This window comes from Erithacus rubecula, assembly GCF_903797595.1.
Source record: "Erithacus rubecula genome assembly, chromosome: 4".
Taxonomy (NCBI): Eukaryota; Metazoa; Chordata; class Aves; order Passeriformes; family Muscicapidae; genus Erithacus; species Erithacus rubecula.
The window spans coordinates 2,676,577-2,695,097 of record NC_136686.1 but is presented as its reverse complement, the minus strand read 5'-3'; the positions used below and the strand labels follow the sequence as shown (position 1 = coordinate 2,695,097).

Here is an 18,521-nt window from a genome sequence, read left to right as displayed (position 1 = left end):
GATTCTGATTTTGTTCAGGTACGCAGGGAGGGCACACAGCACTGCATGTGCTCTATGACACCAGGGACATGTGAAATTCATACACAGCAATTATTTGTCAAAGGCACATTTTCCTACTTTTACAGGGAGGAGTAAAGAAGGCACTCACATAATCCAGGATTCCTTTCTCTTCCCTCAGCACTCCACTAGCTTGAAGGCAATAGACTGGATTTTAACCTCAGTCACCAAGGAAAAAAATATTTGAAAAGTTATGATGAAACTCTGGAGAAGGAATATTCAGAGCCAAATACCAATCTGGCAGTTTATTGGCAAAGTGTTATGGCATTTGCAGAGCTTGTGAAACAGTTCCTGCCAATTGTGCTTTCTGCAGGTACCTTCTTGTATCTCAAGAAGTTAGATATGTCTTGGTAAACCAGGGATGTGGAAATTTCTGTGGTAGCTTTAACCCTAAAACAGCTAAATTACAACATGAAAATTAATGGAGGGATCTGCTAGAAAAATTCTGTATGCATTCAATCACCTTTCTGCATAGTACACACGTCTATGCATGACCCACATGCACTCAAAAACTCCTCACCTGTGTCCTTACAGCCTTTGTAACTCCCAAAAACAACAAAATAACTCTGTCAAATAGATGCTCACAGGTAGAAAAAAATAAAATATTATATACATGAGCTTTTATAGGAACATATTAACCCCAGCTTCTTTCCAGTCTTTTCCATGTACAATTTGGCTCTTGGACAGTAAGGTCCCACTCCTGTAGAGCTCCTACCTGATGGAATAACTTTTCTTCAACTCACCTATCCTTTCATTCCATTCCCAAACACAACTAACACATTTTCCCACCCTTATCTCACCTATTTTCCCTTGCCCCCTCCCTTTTGCTCAGGACTTTACTCATAGAATGCAGCACATGCTGTATATTCAGATAATGAGTTCCTCAACAGCAATGTATAAATGCCAAGGAGTAAGTGTGCAAACTGAGAGAAAATAGCAACAAAACACACAAAACCCAGCAACAGCAAAGAGACTAACAGGAAATCACAGGCTATTGAGCAGTCAGAGCTCCAGGGTCTGATCTATAACTTAGAGTCCACACTAAGTATCCTGTTTCCAGTTTTAATTATTTTTTCCATTAGGACACGAAGTGGAAGCAAGCAGATTATTTATTTAACGTTCTTTTTCCCTTACTTCTGTGAAACAGCTATTTAGGTAAATTAACAATTCCTCTTCATCCTCAAGGCTGCAAAACTTGCAAACTTTCCTGAAATTATAACTCTTGATTTGCTAGGTTTTTTTAAACTCTAACAACAAATAACACAAGTGTTTTTATAGACATGCTAAAAGATGCAAAAGATGTCTTGGAAAACAGATGCAGAATGGAAATCCAAGTCACAATGTGCACATATTTCTTGTTATTAGAAGAGTTTCAATACATCTCATTCAATTACAAACCTATTTCCAGCCTGGTTTTAGACAGTCTCCTCACTGAATTGAGGCAAATACCCACAACCCAATTAAACTCTAAACAAGCTGTGAGTCCTCTCACCTTCAAATCTGCTTCATTTTCCTCTCTGAACCCTGCAAGTCAGAACTTGCAATGAACATACCTGCTTTCCTCACCAGGAAAATAACTGAATCTGTTTTTCATTAATAAAACAGTAACTTTTGAGAGGTGTCCTTCTGAAGTGTTCAAAATATACACACACCACAATTCATCATTGTTAAACACTAAGTCACACTAATAAAGAACAACCCAAGAGACACAAGACCAGCTCATGTGTACTGTAGGTACAGAAAATTGTTAACAATCACTTACCACCTCCTGCTTCTCTCTTTATTCCTTTTTAAGGAGTTACAGTGCACATGCACCGCAGTACAAGTTTTTTGCTACTTTTTTTTTAAGCACAGAAGTATTGTTTCAACAATTCCAGAAGTTTACAATGTGTTCTCTAAAACTTCAAGAGATTTAATCAGATGAGTGACTTTCAAGAGCAGCATGAATCTTTTTAATTACCAAGTCTGTCAGCCATCCCAGTCGTTGCTACTTTAGAAATATGGATTTTGTTTTCCTCCACTGTTGCTCTAAAACTTGTTCAGTCTCAATAAATTTTATTCAGGAAATAGCATCCCTGCTTCTCAACTCTGGGAGTAAGTTTTCATCCTGATTTAACCCGACAAGTAGGAGATTTATTCACATATTTGACAGGGGAAAAAAACATTTTCTGTTAATTCAGTGAACTGAGTTCCAGAGCTGGTTTGTGTTTTGCCTTTACTGAACAGAATTCTTTGCTATGTCTTCATTCTAAGCCAAAAGAAAACACTCTACCTTTATATACACAGCTCAATCCTCAAGTACCAACACTGGCATCAGTGGTGACAGGAGAAAAGCTATGTTCTCACCCAACAAGAGGGACTTAAAAAAAACCAAAATTTTTTAAAAACCAAACAAAAACCCAACCCCACAAATATTGTTCAGCCAAATTCACACACAATGCAAGCATTGATTAGTTATGAATCACTTGAGAGGACAGTACCAACTTGACAAAGGCACACAGTAAGACAAAAACCACCAGGATAATCCCTGACCAAAAACCATCTCCCACAAATACCTGCAGGTTAAAATTGACCAAGCACTTTTACAGCATGCTGGAATTTGTTAATCATCACATACAGCACCTGTGCAACTTTCTGGAATATCCTTCCCTAAAACCAGCTCCACTGAAACAGGCTGTAAAATTACTTGACAAGACACAGCACTCAAAAGCAATCCTTGTAATTTTCTAATTTTTGCTGGATATATTTACATTCTCTACCATCACAAGTCTCCACAATCACTTTTCAAAAGAACTTTCAAAATAACAAGAAGAAACACCATTGAGGACTTACCAGATTGGAATTGGTGGCATTGGAATCATCTTCTGGAAAGGGGATATAGATAGCTAAGGCCACACAATTGGCAAAAATAGTCAGTAAAATAATTATTTCAAATGGTCTGAGGAATGGAGTTAAGGAAATTGTTCCAAAACGAGTTCACAAAAACAAAAAGAAATAAATAAAAAAGGATTTATAAGAATCCTGTTTAAAGAAAGCATTCCAAACCCCTTATATCCTGAAAAGAAACATATGCCTTTTTTAAGTGCTTTTAGGAGCTCCCAGCCAAAAATCTTCCTAATATGTCAAAAGCAGTGTAGGCCAGTCGCGTGCCAGAGTAAACACAGATTTCTTAAAAGTTTTTTTTTCTTCTTGTACTTATTTAGATTGCATTTTCCCAATTTTCCTTTGATTGTGGCTGCACTAGTTTTAATAAGAGAAACCTGTACTATAATGGTTGTCCTTGTTCTTTTTAGGATTACTTTTTCATGGTTGTTTTCATTGGCATTTAAAAATTCTCAGATAATTTTAATGAACACTTCAGGGTTTTTCTCTTCTTTTGTTGCTGCTGGTTTTTTGACCTATTCTCAGTTTCTCTCTCTCATATCTTGGAGCTAAATCTGAGGGATCAAGCAATACATACATAGTTAGGAGGCATTTTAAAAAGGATTAATTTTGTTAAGGTGAAAAAAGTCTTCGTCCAAAATGTGCTTACACTGCACACTGCCATGGATATATTTTTTTTCTGCTTAAAAAAAATTTGAGGGAGCATTTCTTTTCCTCTTATTTGCATTTCATCTGACATCAGAGGGAAACACAAATATCCCTGCAGAGTATATTAAGGACAGCAGGAAGCTGAGAGTCCCTTCTGACAGAGAAACACTTCAGAGGCATTTCAGCCTTGTATCAGATTTTTCGGGGAAGAGAGAAACCAAACATTTGGGATGTTCAACAAGTTCTGCACAAGCTCAAGGCTCCCCCTGACTGAGCACTGGAACCAAAGTGCATTTTTCTACTGCCCAGCCTCCTGGCACTGCACTTCATCTACCTCAATGCTCTCCCTAAGCTCAGTTAGTGTGAAGCATCTCCAAACTCAGACTAGAGACCAGATTTATGGTCTGCCTACATTTACTGGCCTGCAGGAATATCCTGGAGAAAACTTCTGGGATAACTCACCAGTACCCTGGAAGGGAATGAGGAGCAGGACAGAACAGGGAGAATGCCAAGCATAACCTGTGCCACAGAGTGCATTTGAGCATGGCTTTATCTGCCATGAGACTGCCAAATGTCAGCACTGCATGCATGATTTTGGTCAGCAGACTGCTGTCCTCAGCAGGCTTGAGCAGAAAGAACAGGAGATCTTTGAATGTTAAGCTGATCTGCAAGATATACACAAATTCCAGGCACCTGAGCACTGTTTATGCTCACATACATTCTACATTTCACATATGGAAGAGGCAGAGGGCTCCAGACTCACCAGATGACTGTGCTTAAGCCTCTGAATAATAGGAGATAAATGGTACTACAGAGGAAGAAGAGCAGATCAGGACAATAAATAAACAACAAAAACAGCTCAGTAAGATTTTTCAGGTTTGTACTACCCCAGGCTGTTTTTATAATGGTTGCTGCTTAAAGACCTGGATTTCCATAGACTTTCTTTTTATTAATAATTTCTTCCCCCAAATTTGTTTGTTTTGGCAGGATAATCATCCATTAACTTATCATTGTTTACATATTTATGTGTATTCTCATTTTGCACTGTAAACATTAAATTCTAAAAAAATCTACAAATACACTGCACAAGAGGCAGAAAGTTAAATACACAGCTAAATCTTTGCTAAAAAAGGCAATTACTTCATTTCACTTCTTGAATACAATTGCTCATTCAGGCTTATCATTGCATTTGGGTAAGAAACACACAGAAGTGCTTTTTTATATTTGTGAAATATCTGCTATGCTTAAACTTCAGTGGTACAACAAATAATGCTAAGCTTCCCCCAGTAGTTTTTAGCAAATAGAAAAAGTCAGAATATAGAATTAAACTAAACCTTGTCATAATCCTTTGATATTGCTTGTTGTCATTGAAGTGTTTCATGTTTACAAAGTCTACATGTCTAGATGAGAGGTTCTGATGAAAAAAAATACTTCCATCACCTAAAATCAAACAAAGCCCCAAACTGCAAGTTTGAGCATATTTGTGTTGTTTTTGTTGCACTGTTTGGTCATTTCTTGATCTCAGCAGTGGTTTACAACACACAACTTCCATCCTTCATTGCTGATCTCCTTTATCTATCAAATGTGCATTCCCTGAAGATGTGGTGACTGGGGTGCTGCTAAGCAAACCAATATTCAGTTTTATCCTCTTAGTCATCAGTCATCTTATGCTTAAAGTATCAGACTTTTGTCACAAGCAATAAAAAGTAGCAAACTTAAGCAGGGGATTAAAAATTAGCATCTGAAGAAAGGAGCAGGCAGTTTAAGGATATAGAAGGATTGACAGGAGCATTTTTAACAAGTTCTTCATCTGAAAAGTACATCTATGTCAGCAATACCTAATGCACTTCGTTTCTGTTTTCACCCAACATCCCACTAGACACCCAAATGAATATTACTATCACATTGTCTTAAATGCCTTAATTCATTTTTTTATCATGTTGACTGGTGCCAAATTCCATACTGCCTTTCCTTGACATTCTTATCTATCCCTAAAAACATTCCATTTCTTTTGTATTTCCTAAACAACACCATTAGCTTGTTATCACTGTTAAGGGTTAATCCTAGTTTCTCTTTGAGGATGCAAAGGAGTTCATTTCAGTTTGAGTCTCACACCAAAGACTCAAAGTCCAGCTTGCACTGATCAGGCTTGGATGACTGAAAAGGCTTTGCCCTTTGCACACAATAAAGCAATGATCAGACTCTCCCTGACTTTCCAGGGAAGCAGCACCAGCCTCTTCACCCTGCAGTTCTGTGTCAGTGGTTATCATCCATCATCTGTGACACCATCTGTCTCTTGTTCAGATTGTTAGATCTGGCTCTGCACTGCATTTGGACATGCCACTAACTCTTTCTTTTTCCCTTCTTCAAGACAATCATTATCCCTTACTGTAACATTACTGAGCTTTATTCTAATTGGAATTCCAATATAACTAACAGTCCTTAACCCACACTCAGGGTCTTACTGCATACTTTTGGGGTTTTTTACCTTGTCCTTTTCTTTTCTCCAGACAGTAGGAATTGTGATGTCACATGTTCAACAAGAAGACTTGTAATTCAAAGTACCAGAGCTTAGGATTAGTGACACCTCTAAAAAAAATTTAATAAATTTTAAGAAAAGGGGAAATCCAGGAGCTGCTATCAATCCCACTGAATCAGTTCAATTCTGACCTCAGATACCTTCAATATCTGCCATGCATTTCACACTGGGCCATACCTTTTTGAAAGAGCAAAACTCAACCACCAAGCTTTATCTTTCAAGCTCCCAATGGTTTCTCACACCAGGGTATAGTTTCCAGGTTTCAGTTCTAATCCTCTTTCCTGATGCATCCCCCTTCAGCATAAACCGCCTCACTTAAGAAATCAGAAATTATTCGTGCACTTTCAGTTCCCAGTGGGAACCCAGAAATGTGGGATTTGAGTTCTCTGCTTTCTGACACTGATGCCTTGAGAACACTGCTTTTGACCCGAGGCTTCCAAATTTATGTGATGGAGTTAAAGCCTGGGTGTGTAGATAAATAGAAGTGCGCGATTTCACATGGGGAAGGGTTTGGAATTTGAGGTTTTTATAATATAGTAATAGGTATAGGACACCATGGAGGATTTTGGATGTCTCCTTTTAGTGTTTAACTCTTCTTTATGGTTTTCAAATAGTTTTTGAATGGACGGTTAGTACTGCACTGAGGGTCACAGAAATTTAGTTACCGGTCAAAAGTGTAAATAACAAGCGTTAATTCTCTATTAGACTGTACTTCAGATAAGATCCAATAACCAAGTCCAAACACCCCTTCCACCCCCTGAGCAGCTGGGCCGTGCCAAAGGATATTTCCATTCGACGATGCTGATGCACGCCCTGCGGATGGGATTCTTGAGCGTCAGGCACAGCAGCGCCCGCGGGGGCCGCGTGGCCGTGGTGCTCCCCTGCTTCTTCTGCTTGCCATACTGCTGCCTCTTCCTCTGCGTGGAGCTGGCCGTGGAGATGGTGGCGTTGCCAGCGCTGCCCATCAGCTTGGCTTGCCGGGCGGCGTCGATGGCAGCCTGCCAGGACAGAGCCGCCCCCGGCGTGGGGATGTGCTCCGGGGCAAGCCCTGCAGCGGCATTGGCGTTCATGTTGGCATGAGCTGGACGGGGACTCCCATAGTTGGAACCTGTAGGGGGGAAAAAAAATAAAAATTAAGCCAGAAATCTGTGAAGTCATTTTTTTAAAACCTTCAGTACAGTCTCCAGAGATTCAGAGAAAAGAAACCATCCTTTATTTTTTTACCCACATATTTTGCAAGTTGGACTGTTGGAAAGCTGAAAATAAGGCTTGTCCTCATCAACCTTCTTACTCAAGTCATGCAGCACTATGCTAGCTGGTACATGGCAAAGAACCCAAATGAAATTGTCAAGTTCTAGAATAAAAGTCTTCATGCTTCTTCAGGGAAGATGAAATTTTATGAATAAGCTTAATTCTCCCTGCAAACAGCACATAGGTATAAGAACAGCCTGAGCAGAAGGTGCAATGAACCAGAAACCAGCCCACAAAGGCACAGCTCATGCTCTGTATGTTCCTGTGGAGAGAGTTTAGGCCCAACAATTTGTTCAGAAATTGAAACTAATTCCTTATCCTGATAAACTGATGGATGAACTAATCAATCAATGGAGAAATTGATTTTAAAAGCATAAATAAGAATGCTAAAACCTAGCAATCCCAAGCTTTGCAGCTTCTTCAGCTAAAAGTCAGGAAGCATATGCATTTGCCCAACCATCATAATGGAATAAACACATCAGGTGAGATGTGGAGTAAATTTTAGCCCAGACACTTTACAGAAGAAAAACTAAGCTCTATTTAAAAAAGCTCAACATAGAATTGACACAGTCACAACAACGAACTTGGATTAAGAAGAATACCTTGTTAAGACATGTCCAGTATCATATTTAAGAGACCATTTTGTTTGTTGTGGAGTTTGCCTGTGGCACATAATTTGAGGTACAGGTAAAAGGAGGCCTGAGGGGTGTACAGATCTTACTCCTCCACAGCTCAGCTTCAAACCCACTCCTGCTTCCATTTACATGTATGCTTCAGAAAAAGTGCACACACAGGGGGCAGAGAGTGGAAGTCCAGGTGAGGAGCTGGATTACCCATTTCAGAGCAAGCTCAAAGCCTCCTGTTGGCCATATTCCACTTTAGGTAAGTGCAGAAATATGGTGCTACTAAACAGGACTGTCAGGCAAAGCAAAGAGAAGACCACTTGTGACATAGTTCCATTTACAATATCATTACCTTAAAACCAGGGACTTGGCAAGCTCTTCTTGAATGGAAATAATTACTCTAGATGCATATTTCATAGCTGGATGTGCAGTGCCAAGGTATCACAGCACTGACTGCACTACAAATGAATTAAAGCAGGTGGAATAAATACAATTACATTGACACACAGAGTGCAACAGGATATATGCCTCTGCCTAGAAAGCATTCAAGATTTGTGAATTCATCTCATTGAATCACAAGGAAGGACATGATAGAGTCAGATGCTTTTTATGTCAGGCATTGCCATGAGATTTTCAGGCTGTTGTAGTCTCATTACAGAGCAGGGAAACCCAGAGCTTGTCCCTGCTCACTGAAAAACCCCCGAGCTGCAAAACCAGCCAAAGGAAGCTGATGAGTAATGTGACTCTGGTACGTGAAAGGGAGAGCCAAAAGAAACAAGAGATGGGAAATGGTTAATTCACATCCCTCACATTTTGAAAATGAAGAGAAAGAGCTTTCAGAATCCTACAGGCTAAGCAGATTTCCTCAATGAAGCAGGCAATCAAGTGGCAGACAAACTTAGTTTTCCATGGCTAAGCAAATTGTACACAGCCCTACTCATGGGATACATATTTATTTTCAGACCAGTTCCAGATGCAGTTTTTCTCTTAGCATCTATTTGACCTCCCTAGCCTGAAGCATGCTGGAAAGGCAAAATAAATGGAAAATCACTCTAATTATTCTCCAACTCCAGCTCTTCTTTAATACTGACCCCATCAGAGTGGAGAAGAAAGATGTGTGTTTTCCAGTAAAAGCAAACCTGCTGATCCCTCTCCACAGTGTTCTTATCATGCTGACTAGACCATGTGCTCCTGTAAATAAACAGCTGCTGCTTCTTAATGAAGACTTTTCTGCAATTTGGGAACATGTCAAGCTTCATCATTGTTATTTCTTATGAGTTAGGTTCCACATGAGGATCCAAGTCCATACACCTCGACTTTGAAGTGCCAGCAAAGTTAAGGATCCAACTTTCAGTGATTTTATTGGTTTTGCTTCTAATGTGATCAGCAGTCCCATAACAAAGTGCTTTATCACAAATTAATTTCAAGCAATGAGTCAGTAATGACAGATTTATATTAACAAATACTACAAATATTGATTACTGATAAGGATCTGTCTGTTTTATGAAGCTCAGAGGCTGCAGACAAGATCTGTAGTAAATGACTAATGGCAGTGACAAATGACTTGTTCTAGAGGTAATTTATACAAATAGCTTGAATAAAAGAGTGAAGCTCCCACAATCACATTCAAGAACTGAGCAAAATATTTCCAAAGACAGCATAGCCAAAATCTGAGGGAGAATGAAATTCTATCCTGTAATCTAAATGCTTAGGGTTAATCCCTGGGAACTAGGAACACAGCTCTGTTGAACTCATGAGGCTGAAACTTGACATACAGCACTCATTTCTCCCCCAGTGCAAAACTCTGCTGCCAACTGAGAGCTGCAGTTTCTGGATTTGTTTTTTCTTTTTGCAGTGTAGCAGTGCAATACTCCACTCAATTTCCCCACTACAAATAAAGTTTCACACTACCAAATCCACCGTGATTAAGCTGGATGTTGACCAGAAACAGGAAATGGAGATTGAGCCCCCACCCAAATGCAATAACTCACTAAGCACTGTGATCCACAGCATCATCACCCTGCTAATCTCCACCACCCTTCAGCAAGAATTTGTATTGTTGACCGTGTCCAGCTGGTGCACAAAATTCTGCTCTCTCAAGCCCTTCAGTGCTACAGATCATGAATTTAAGCATCTGAATGTAATTCAACAGAAAAGTCCATATAGGTGAAAAAGTTTGATCACAAAGTCTTGGGAAAAGGCTTTCACTTCTGGAAAAAAAAACAGATTTGCAGGACTAAAACATGTGCAGAGACAACAGAAAAAGAGGTCTCAAAAAAATCAGAGTTAAGTCACAAAAGTAACCAGTAAAGTTGTTCTACAAGAGGAAACAAACCACACTGCACAAAGTACATGATGCTCAAGGCTTACAGCTAATATCACCAAAATTATCATTATCAAAAACACTGTTGAAATACACAGTGATGACAATTTTAAGTGGTATTTCAATTCTAATACTGTCTGTCATGCCACATACCAGCTATCACAAAAATCATCATAAAAACCCCAACTATGCAGTGACCATTTGATACACACCATGGGCAAGTTGATGACACAAGGCAATCACAGCTTCTTCATCTAGTTCGCTATACATTGATTTTACAGAAATTTGTTCTTACTTGTTTAAATGAAAAATAGACCAATCTTGATATGGAGTGTCATTTTTTCCCCTATCCCTTTAAAAAACAGCAGAACCCTAAAACTGCACACCTTGAAACTGCTGCACAGCTGTGTTTTCCCCCAAAGCAAGGGAGATTGGTTACCTCGAGGTCTTGACTGCTCTCAGAATGAAAACAAAGAAGGAAAGTGGTCACACTGCTGAGATCACATTCAAACACACATGAAAAACATTGTAAAATATTAAAGTGAGAGGTGTCAAAATCAGAAGCACAAAGAACGATATAAAAAAAAAAAAAAGAGTGTATTAGATCATCTGTTAGTGAGGAAGAATGTGGAAAACATTGATCCACTAACCAATAAAAAAGGAGATCATTTGATATATGATTCCAAGAAGGATTAAGTACTACATGGCATTTTTGCATCAATTTCTACTAAAAAAATAATGAAAACAAAAACCATCAAGAGCTGATGACTAGCACAAATAAACCCCAGACCCAAACAGACATTTCCAACTGTAAAAGAGAACCAAGCAATTGGACAATGTCCATGCTTTCAGCTACTTTGGTACTGGACCCTAGAATGTCCTAGAATATTTAAACGACTTTATGAAGTAACCTCAAAGCTGTCAGCTGTTGGCTTGAACCAGAGATCTCAGAGAACTCAGAAATGGTTAAGTGGAATCCCCAACTAAAAAAAAAAAAACAAAAACAAGTAGAAAGACACCAAAAAACAAAAACAACAACAAACTGGACTAAGTGAAATAAACAAGGATCAGCAACTGCCTGCAGGACAGGTAGAAAAAGAGCAAGAGATATGAATCTGTCATGGAGACATTGCTTCAAAGAAAACCAGTTTCTTCCAGAACAGAGCAACAGAATTCACAGGCAAGGTCAAAGCAATAATGTCTGTCACCTGATTTCATTAATAAATTTATGAGGTTTTGTATGACAGCACCATAAGAATCCTACAAGCAAGGAAAAGGATTGGAAATCATGAGTGTGAAACCAGTGTATGCCTGAGAGCAGTTATTGCCACACATCTAAACTGGAGGAAGTGTCACAGGGATGTACCCAAGTGCCTGCCCTGGATCTGATTCTGTTCCATGTTTTGATTCTGCTCAATTAATGATCTGGATGATTAAATGGTGAATAGTGTTATTAAACAAGCAGGTAACTGTGAGCTGGGAGGTAAAGCAAATACACTGAAGGACAGGATCTGAATTTAAAATTAACTTCATGAATTGAAGAAAAAGTCTTTAAAATAGGATGGAGTTCAGCAGGGATAAATGCAAAGCATTTAAGCAAAATGAATCATCTGCCCAAATTATTTTCAGAAAAGCCTTGGGGGTTTATACTGGATCCCCAACAGAACAGAAGTTGATATTGTCATAGTGACTTCTTCCCATCAAAATGCAGTGCACAAACAGGGATAAAATCCAGCAGCACTCAGGAATAATCCTTCTCCACAGCTGGGCTCCAGCTGAAATGCAGTGTGCAGGTTTGTATTCCCAAATCCAGACAGGCTGGCTCAGGTCAGGCTGCCCAAAATGAGCAAGGAAACCAACCCCAGGCCTGGAAAACATGAGCCACAAGGAAAAGTCACAGGAATGGGAATGGCAGGACTCAGTCTGCTGCTCCTGGGGATGGGAGGATGGCATAACTCTCAAAGCATGTGCACATAAACACCATATCTGGGATTAATATATATTTTTAGACGTATATATATTTTGCAAATAACAAAGATCATATCTATCACCAAACTCACAGGCAACAAGCAATTGCAGTAAGAAAAACTCAGGCTGTACCTTCCATACTCTCAAGTCTGGTAGACCAGGACAGGAAAAAGAAATCTCTTATCTGCAATCACACACCCAAGGAGAGATTCCTAATAGTTTCTTTTGCTCATCTAGAGCAAGTTTAACATGAAGAAAAGCCTATGCATAGAAATACAAAGTATTTACTTCATTAGTCAGTCCATCAAAAGGGATCCCTCTGAGTAAAACCTGCTTCACTCCAGCCTCTAGGGGATCACAGCTGCCCCAGCACTTCCTAAGGCTTTATCAATGTTTTCTCCTATTTCCATGAGTGTGTTCATCACTCCATGGTGGGGAGAAGGTGGAGATGCTCAGGACAATCCACCTGGAACTCTTTGGTTTTAAAACATCACTTTGCAAATTTTAAAAGCCTAATAGACTTTCAGCATCCCAAGACAATGGCCAGCCATACACAAAATTTTACATGTTGACATGAGACAAACCAACTTAGTAGTATGACTATGCAGGTTTTTACAGAAGAAATCTTTAGTAACTTTTCAGTTGCCATGTCTGGAAATTTCCTGCAGTTAATGCAAGGCTGCACAACCTAGAATTCTTTATTTGAAGGATGATTTGGGTATTACTCCTTACTAGCTTTCATTAAAAAGTTGCCAAGACATTAATTCTGATATCTAACAGCTAAAAGTGATGCTTGGGCTTTTTCCCCACCAAATAGAAATTTTTTCTGAAGGCATTCTGCAAGCAAAGGTAGAAATTATTATGAAAGCTGGACTGAAGCTTGAACTAGGGCTTTTTCTATTAAAAAATATAATTGATACATGCACTTGTAAATATCACATCAGACTAAGACTCAGTAGTTTCTAGCCCAGATAAGAGTTAAGAATTTCCCTTGTAAATTGTTCAGGGGTTTCAGAACATACATACACATAGGAAATTTAAGACAGTTTGCTTGCCATAGTTGAGACAAAACTTTCATAAAAATCTAAACAAAAATATAGCTTTTAAGAACTATGCTTCACTAGACACAGTAACTTTGTTTTCCTTTATTTCCCTCCTCAAAAGCAAGGATTTTTTTTCTGCATGCCATTCACAGAAGTTGCAACGAGCTCCCAGCAATGTGAAAAAAAAGTCCATTTGAATGAGGAGCATAAGTGCACAAGCTGCTCTCACTTTCAGTACCAAATGCCTCCAAGTTAAATATTTATGCTTGAAAATTAACTAGTGACACTGCGTGGCAAATTATTGCAACTTTGCCAACTCTATTTAGATTTTCAATTTTCTGAGAAAGGTTCCACACTGGTAGAACAGGCAGCACAATGGATTCCTGGCTCATGAATAAGGCACAAGGCTACAAGCAATAATAATTTCCTAGACAACACATTCCCTACTGAAATCAAGCATGGGACAGGTCTTCCTTAAAATCACCACATCAACAGTTTTCACCATGCAAAAATCCCATATTTCAGTACATTGCAAATAAGATCATTCTTCTATATACACAAATCTTGGATGTACAAGAGATCCAGACAGCAAGATACAAGTTCCTAGGATTTTCCTTATTCTTGTTTGAAATTGCTTTAGTTTTCAAAGAATACAGTTCAGTTCTTTGGATTTTTTGAGGGGTTTTTTGCCTTTTTTGGAGGGTGGAGAGAAAGGAAGGGTCACCTTTTGTTTTGCATTGTGGGCTTTTCTAATAAAAGGCACCACCTTTTACTTGTAGTAAAAGCAAACTATATTCCTATTTACTGATAAATTTGGGGTTTAAAGTAACTCTGTTCTGCCTCCTTCACCAAAGAGGCATCTCAAACCTTGCCCAGGAGAATCTAGAAAAGTAAAAGTTAGAAAATTCTCAGCAAACACAAAAGTCCATCTTGCTCAGAGGTTTCTCTTCTGTAACTAAGGATTCAAAAGAAACAAAAATGGTTTGGGGGGGTTTTAGAGAGGAGGAAGGAGGGGGAAAGCATCAACCCACCTCAAAGACAACCTGAGGCAAGTGTCTGATGTGAAAAGTTTGATAATTGACTAGAGGTCAACTCAGATCAATAACAAATTCTATCAGGAGATAAATTTATTAGGGTGAAGCGGTGTTAAGAGAGCAATCTCCTTCTAAACACCATTTTTCTTTTGTGGCTTTCAAGCTACAAGAAAGCCCAAAGAAACTCACAAAGAATCCTATTTGTTTTCTTGAGATGAATTTGTGGTGGCACCAGAAATGAAGTCAGGGAACACTTTCCTTCAACCACAGCTCAGTGAAGGATCCATAAAACCCAAAAGCAGCAACAGAGGACTGGTGACAAACATCTTTTTGCTGATAAGTGCATTTGTATTTGTCTGATAGAACCCAATTTTCCCCATGTTTGAAGGAACAACTATCAAGGGTATTTTTTTACAGAAACCCACATTTCTCCTGGGATAATCTCCAGCAGAACATGGAGCATAAGTGCAATGCTAACACCAAAGGACAAGTAAATAAAACTCCAAAGTTCCTCATCTTGGGGCATCTGTAGATGCTTGTCTCATGGCATATTGCTTTGATACAGCATTTTAAAGTAGGGCACCTATTTTTAGGGCACAAAAACTTGGCAGTAACATGCACACACCATAGTGAGCTGCCTGGAAAAACATCAGGCTCCCCTGGCAAACTCCAGGCACAGAACCCCCAACAGGGACACCAAGAGAAAGCAATTTTAAGGGAAATTTCTTTCCATCCTTTGTCTAAATTATCATTACCACCATAAAGATCCTGGGTGCAAGCACATCTTTGGTAAGATGTCCTAGACTTCAGTAAAATTGCTCTGGAGAGGACTTCTAACTCAATAAATTGGATTCTTCTGGCAAACCTGCCACCTTAACTGCTTGTCATTTTCATATTTAGTTTACTCACTAAGCAAAGAGTAACCAATAAAACCTCTTTACAGAAATTAAGCTCTTAGACTTCAAAAATAATCCTCACTGCATTAGATGATCCCCAGATTCCTTGTCTGAAAAATGCAGAGTGGGATAGAAACTAATACACAGGGATAGAAATATATCCCAATATAGGGATAGAAAGCTGTTAATTTCACTACCCAAACAATCTTAAAGAAGAGATCTGGTCTAAACCCCCTCCATAGTCAGTGCAGAGGATCATTTCTTCCATCCTTAGGACAGATTTCTGAAATGCAAGTGAAAGCAGCTGCTCAAAACGCCCATCTCTCCTATGGTACAGAAGCAATCTAAAACACAAGTTAAATTGCACAACAAATTTCAGTGGATTAAATGAGATTAAATGACTCCCATTCATTTGTGGGGAGCACATGCATGCACATGTGCTTTTGCACAAGGTAGAGAGCAATGCTGCAGCTGCTTTTAGCCCTATTTTAGAGCTGCTTTTGGCCCTAAGCATGTGACACAACTTGGAAAATAAGTACAAGCGTGCAATATCTAAATAATTCAAAGCCTGCAATTTCAATAGTCTTCATCCTAGAAAAATCAATCACAGTCCTTCCACAACTCATAGTATTCTCAGTCCAGAAATAGCACTCTGTTCCCATTTACAGCAGATGATGGCTAAAAGGCACAAAGGGATCTCTATGTAGGTCTGTGTCTGAGTTACAGGCAGAGGTTTCAATAAAGACACACAAACAAGAAATTAAACTTTTGCATCCAGATCTAACTGGATATCAGCCCTGACAAACAATAGACAGTGGCAATTCTGACAGGCTGAGGGGTTTTGCTTCCTTTGCAGTTCATGGTGTGAAAAACAAGGTTTACTTTTCTGGTAAAGTTTAATAAAAGACACTAAGAGAAAAATAATAAAGTAAAAGTTTGTAACAGCTGGCTGAACACTAAGTACACTTGCAGTTTTAGAGACACCCCTTAAATTTATCAGTCTGTTGCATATTCACAGACCCATCATACACTTTCAAACTTTACTATAAACTATTTTCCATACTTTAGGAACTGTTTTACATGGCCACTTTGATTCTGCCTTTTTAGAGCATGCATGTTTCCTGGCTGTGATTTTAATTTATTTTTCTTATTAGTCTTAATCTGGGTTTTGGTTCTTAAATTTTATAGATGGTTGGTGCTGGCATATCAGTAGCAGGTGTTTTTACTGGGTGTTATTTAACCAAGCAGGTAGTTCACTTAGTACAAAGACATTTTAGTAGCCTGTGTTACCCATAAAGGGAAACTGTATCTTAAAAATTACTTTAACACCACACAGAGTATTTCCCTTAACATTTGTGAAAAACCCATACCATAATATGCATTTATATGATACATAATAATAATAAATAGTATATGCATTATACAATGAAATCAGCATTCAGCTGCACCTACTCAGCAGCAGAGTGGGTAAGAGCTTAGCAAGTGGAAAAGAAGGGAAGTGTAAATCCAAACTTTCTATACAAGCCCTAAGCACTGGCTGCCAGCCCTGGCAGTGGCCATAGCCACACCAGGAAGTCATTAATCCACATTATGACACAGAAACTTCCATTAAAAGGGACCTCTGAGGGAAATCTGCTCCACACCCTCCTCCTTTTTAGCCTCTTCCTCCAAAGTGGTCAAATTTCGTCAACCTCTTGGGCTGTTCAACCCCACTCTTTGCAGCATTATTGTTGTCTATGATCCTGTGCAGGTTTGAGAGAGCTCACCCAAATCAGATTAATTCAGGCAGTGTCCATACAATTTTAGAGAATAGGTATATACACACAAAAATACATCCCTACACATAATCTCTTTAATTTCCAGAGGTACCTGCTACATGATCCTCAGTAAAAAGCAGACATTAGCACACACTTGCAAAACAAGCATTTAATTATTTGTTGCTTTCCAGAAAGAAAAAAATTATTTTAAGCTGCATTATCTAATTTTAGATTATGCATGCAATATCCTAATAAATTAAAGATGCACTCCCTTTTTGAAATGCAAGCAGTCTCAAAGGGAAAGGTACTCATAAGATGCTGCAGTGTCAAAACTGACTTGCATTTCATCTATTCATCTTGGTGTTCTAAAAATGACATTTTTCTATTTTTAAAATCTGATTTTTTCCCCTGTTGCTTAGAATTATAGCAACAAAACATCACTAAAAACAACTGAAGAGGAAAGTTTTGAAACAAACTACACAAAAAGTTCCATAAAATCCTAAACATGAAATAAATAGAAGACTTTGGTGCTTCTACTAATTTCAGACTTCTAATTTATGTTCATTTTTATTAGCTTTAGACAAAATGAAAGTGTTCAGACAGGAGGGTTCTCTGTAACCTGGCATCATTAAAGAAAGATCATGCAAAAAAAAGGCAAAATTAGAATTGAGGGAAGAATAAAAGCTTCTTGCAGCCTCTCTATTTCCTCTCATCCACAAAATCCTCAAGAGAATGCTGCATATACAACATGCTCTGCAAACCAAGGGAAAGGAAGCCCTTGTGAGCCTCCCCTCAAATAAACCCAGAGAAAATTACTAACCACATGAATGTAAACCATTATATACAACAAAAACAGTGGCTTGGTTAATATTCAGGATGATATTTAAAGATAACAAAAAAATAAACTCAAAACCATTCATTTACTCAAACTAGACCTTTGTGATCTAGAGGTATTATAGCATTAACAGATTTAGAGCCATAATTTTGTAGCACTTTGCATAGAGGAAAAATAATTTCACTGGTTGTTTGGTATCTAAAGTAATATGTTCTATCCCCAGCATGCAGACTTTTATCTAATTTTTTCATCTACTCTTATCTTCTTGATGAACATCCCAAGTCTAAATATTAAGCACATGTAATGTAAAAATGCAAAATTAAGCACCCCTGGCTTGGTCTGCTAGTAATGAGCATTTCCAATCTAAATAATCCAAAGATTGCAACTGCAGCAAGGAGGGGAGCTGAGGGGGAGAAGTAATAAAGGGTGGGGAAAATCAGGAGACAATATTTGGAAGCACCTGTATGAGGAAAAGCAGCCTCTGCTTTACATCTCAGGCTGAACACTGTCACACTTAACCCCAAAATAGTCTTTGAGTCACTGGTTGACTACACAAAGATTGTTAAGCAGCTTCTCTGTGACCTTTCCTACAGCAGACAAATATTTGAGGCAGTTTTGTAGATTCTAAAAATAAAAGCTCCTATTTATATAAAAGCAGATCCAT

The 18,521-nt window shown here is 38.6% G+C and overlaps 1 protein-coding gene across 1 annotated transcript in view; it reads right to left on the bottom strand.

The window, feature by feature from the left end:
- Positions 1-18,521, bottom strand: part of LOC306800763 (voltage-dependent L-type calcium channel subunit alpha-1C-like) — a gene marked incomplete at its 3' end in the record, with an annotated part of 212,636 nt that overhangs the window by 178,521 nt on the left and 15,594 nt on the right. Inside the window, exons 2-3 of the mRNA XM_079303091.1 lie at positions 6,914-7,235; positions 2,890-2,995 (exon numbers count right to left, since the gene is read on the bottom strand). Of these exons, the coding sequence (XP_079159217.1) occupies positions 2,890-2,995; positions 6,914-7,235 (428 nt within the window). The remainder of the gene's footprint in view (positions 1-2,889; positions 2,996-6,913; positions 7,236-18,521) is intronic.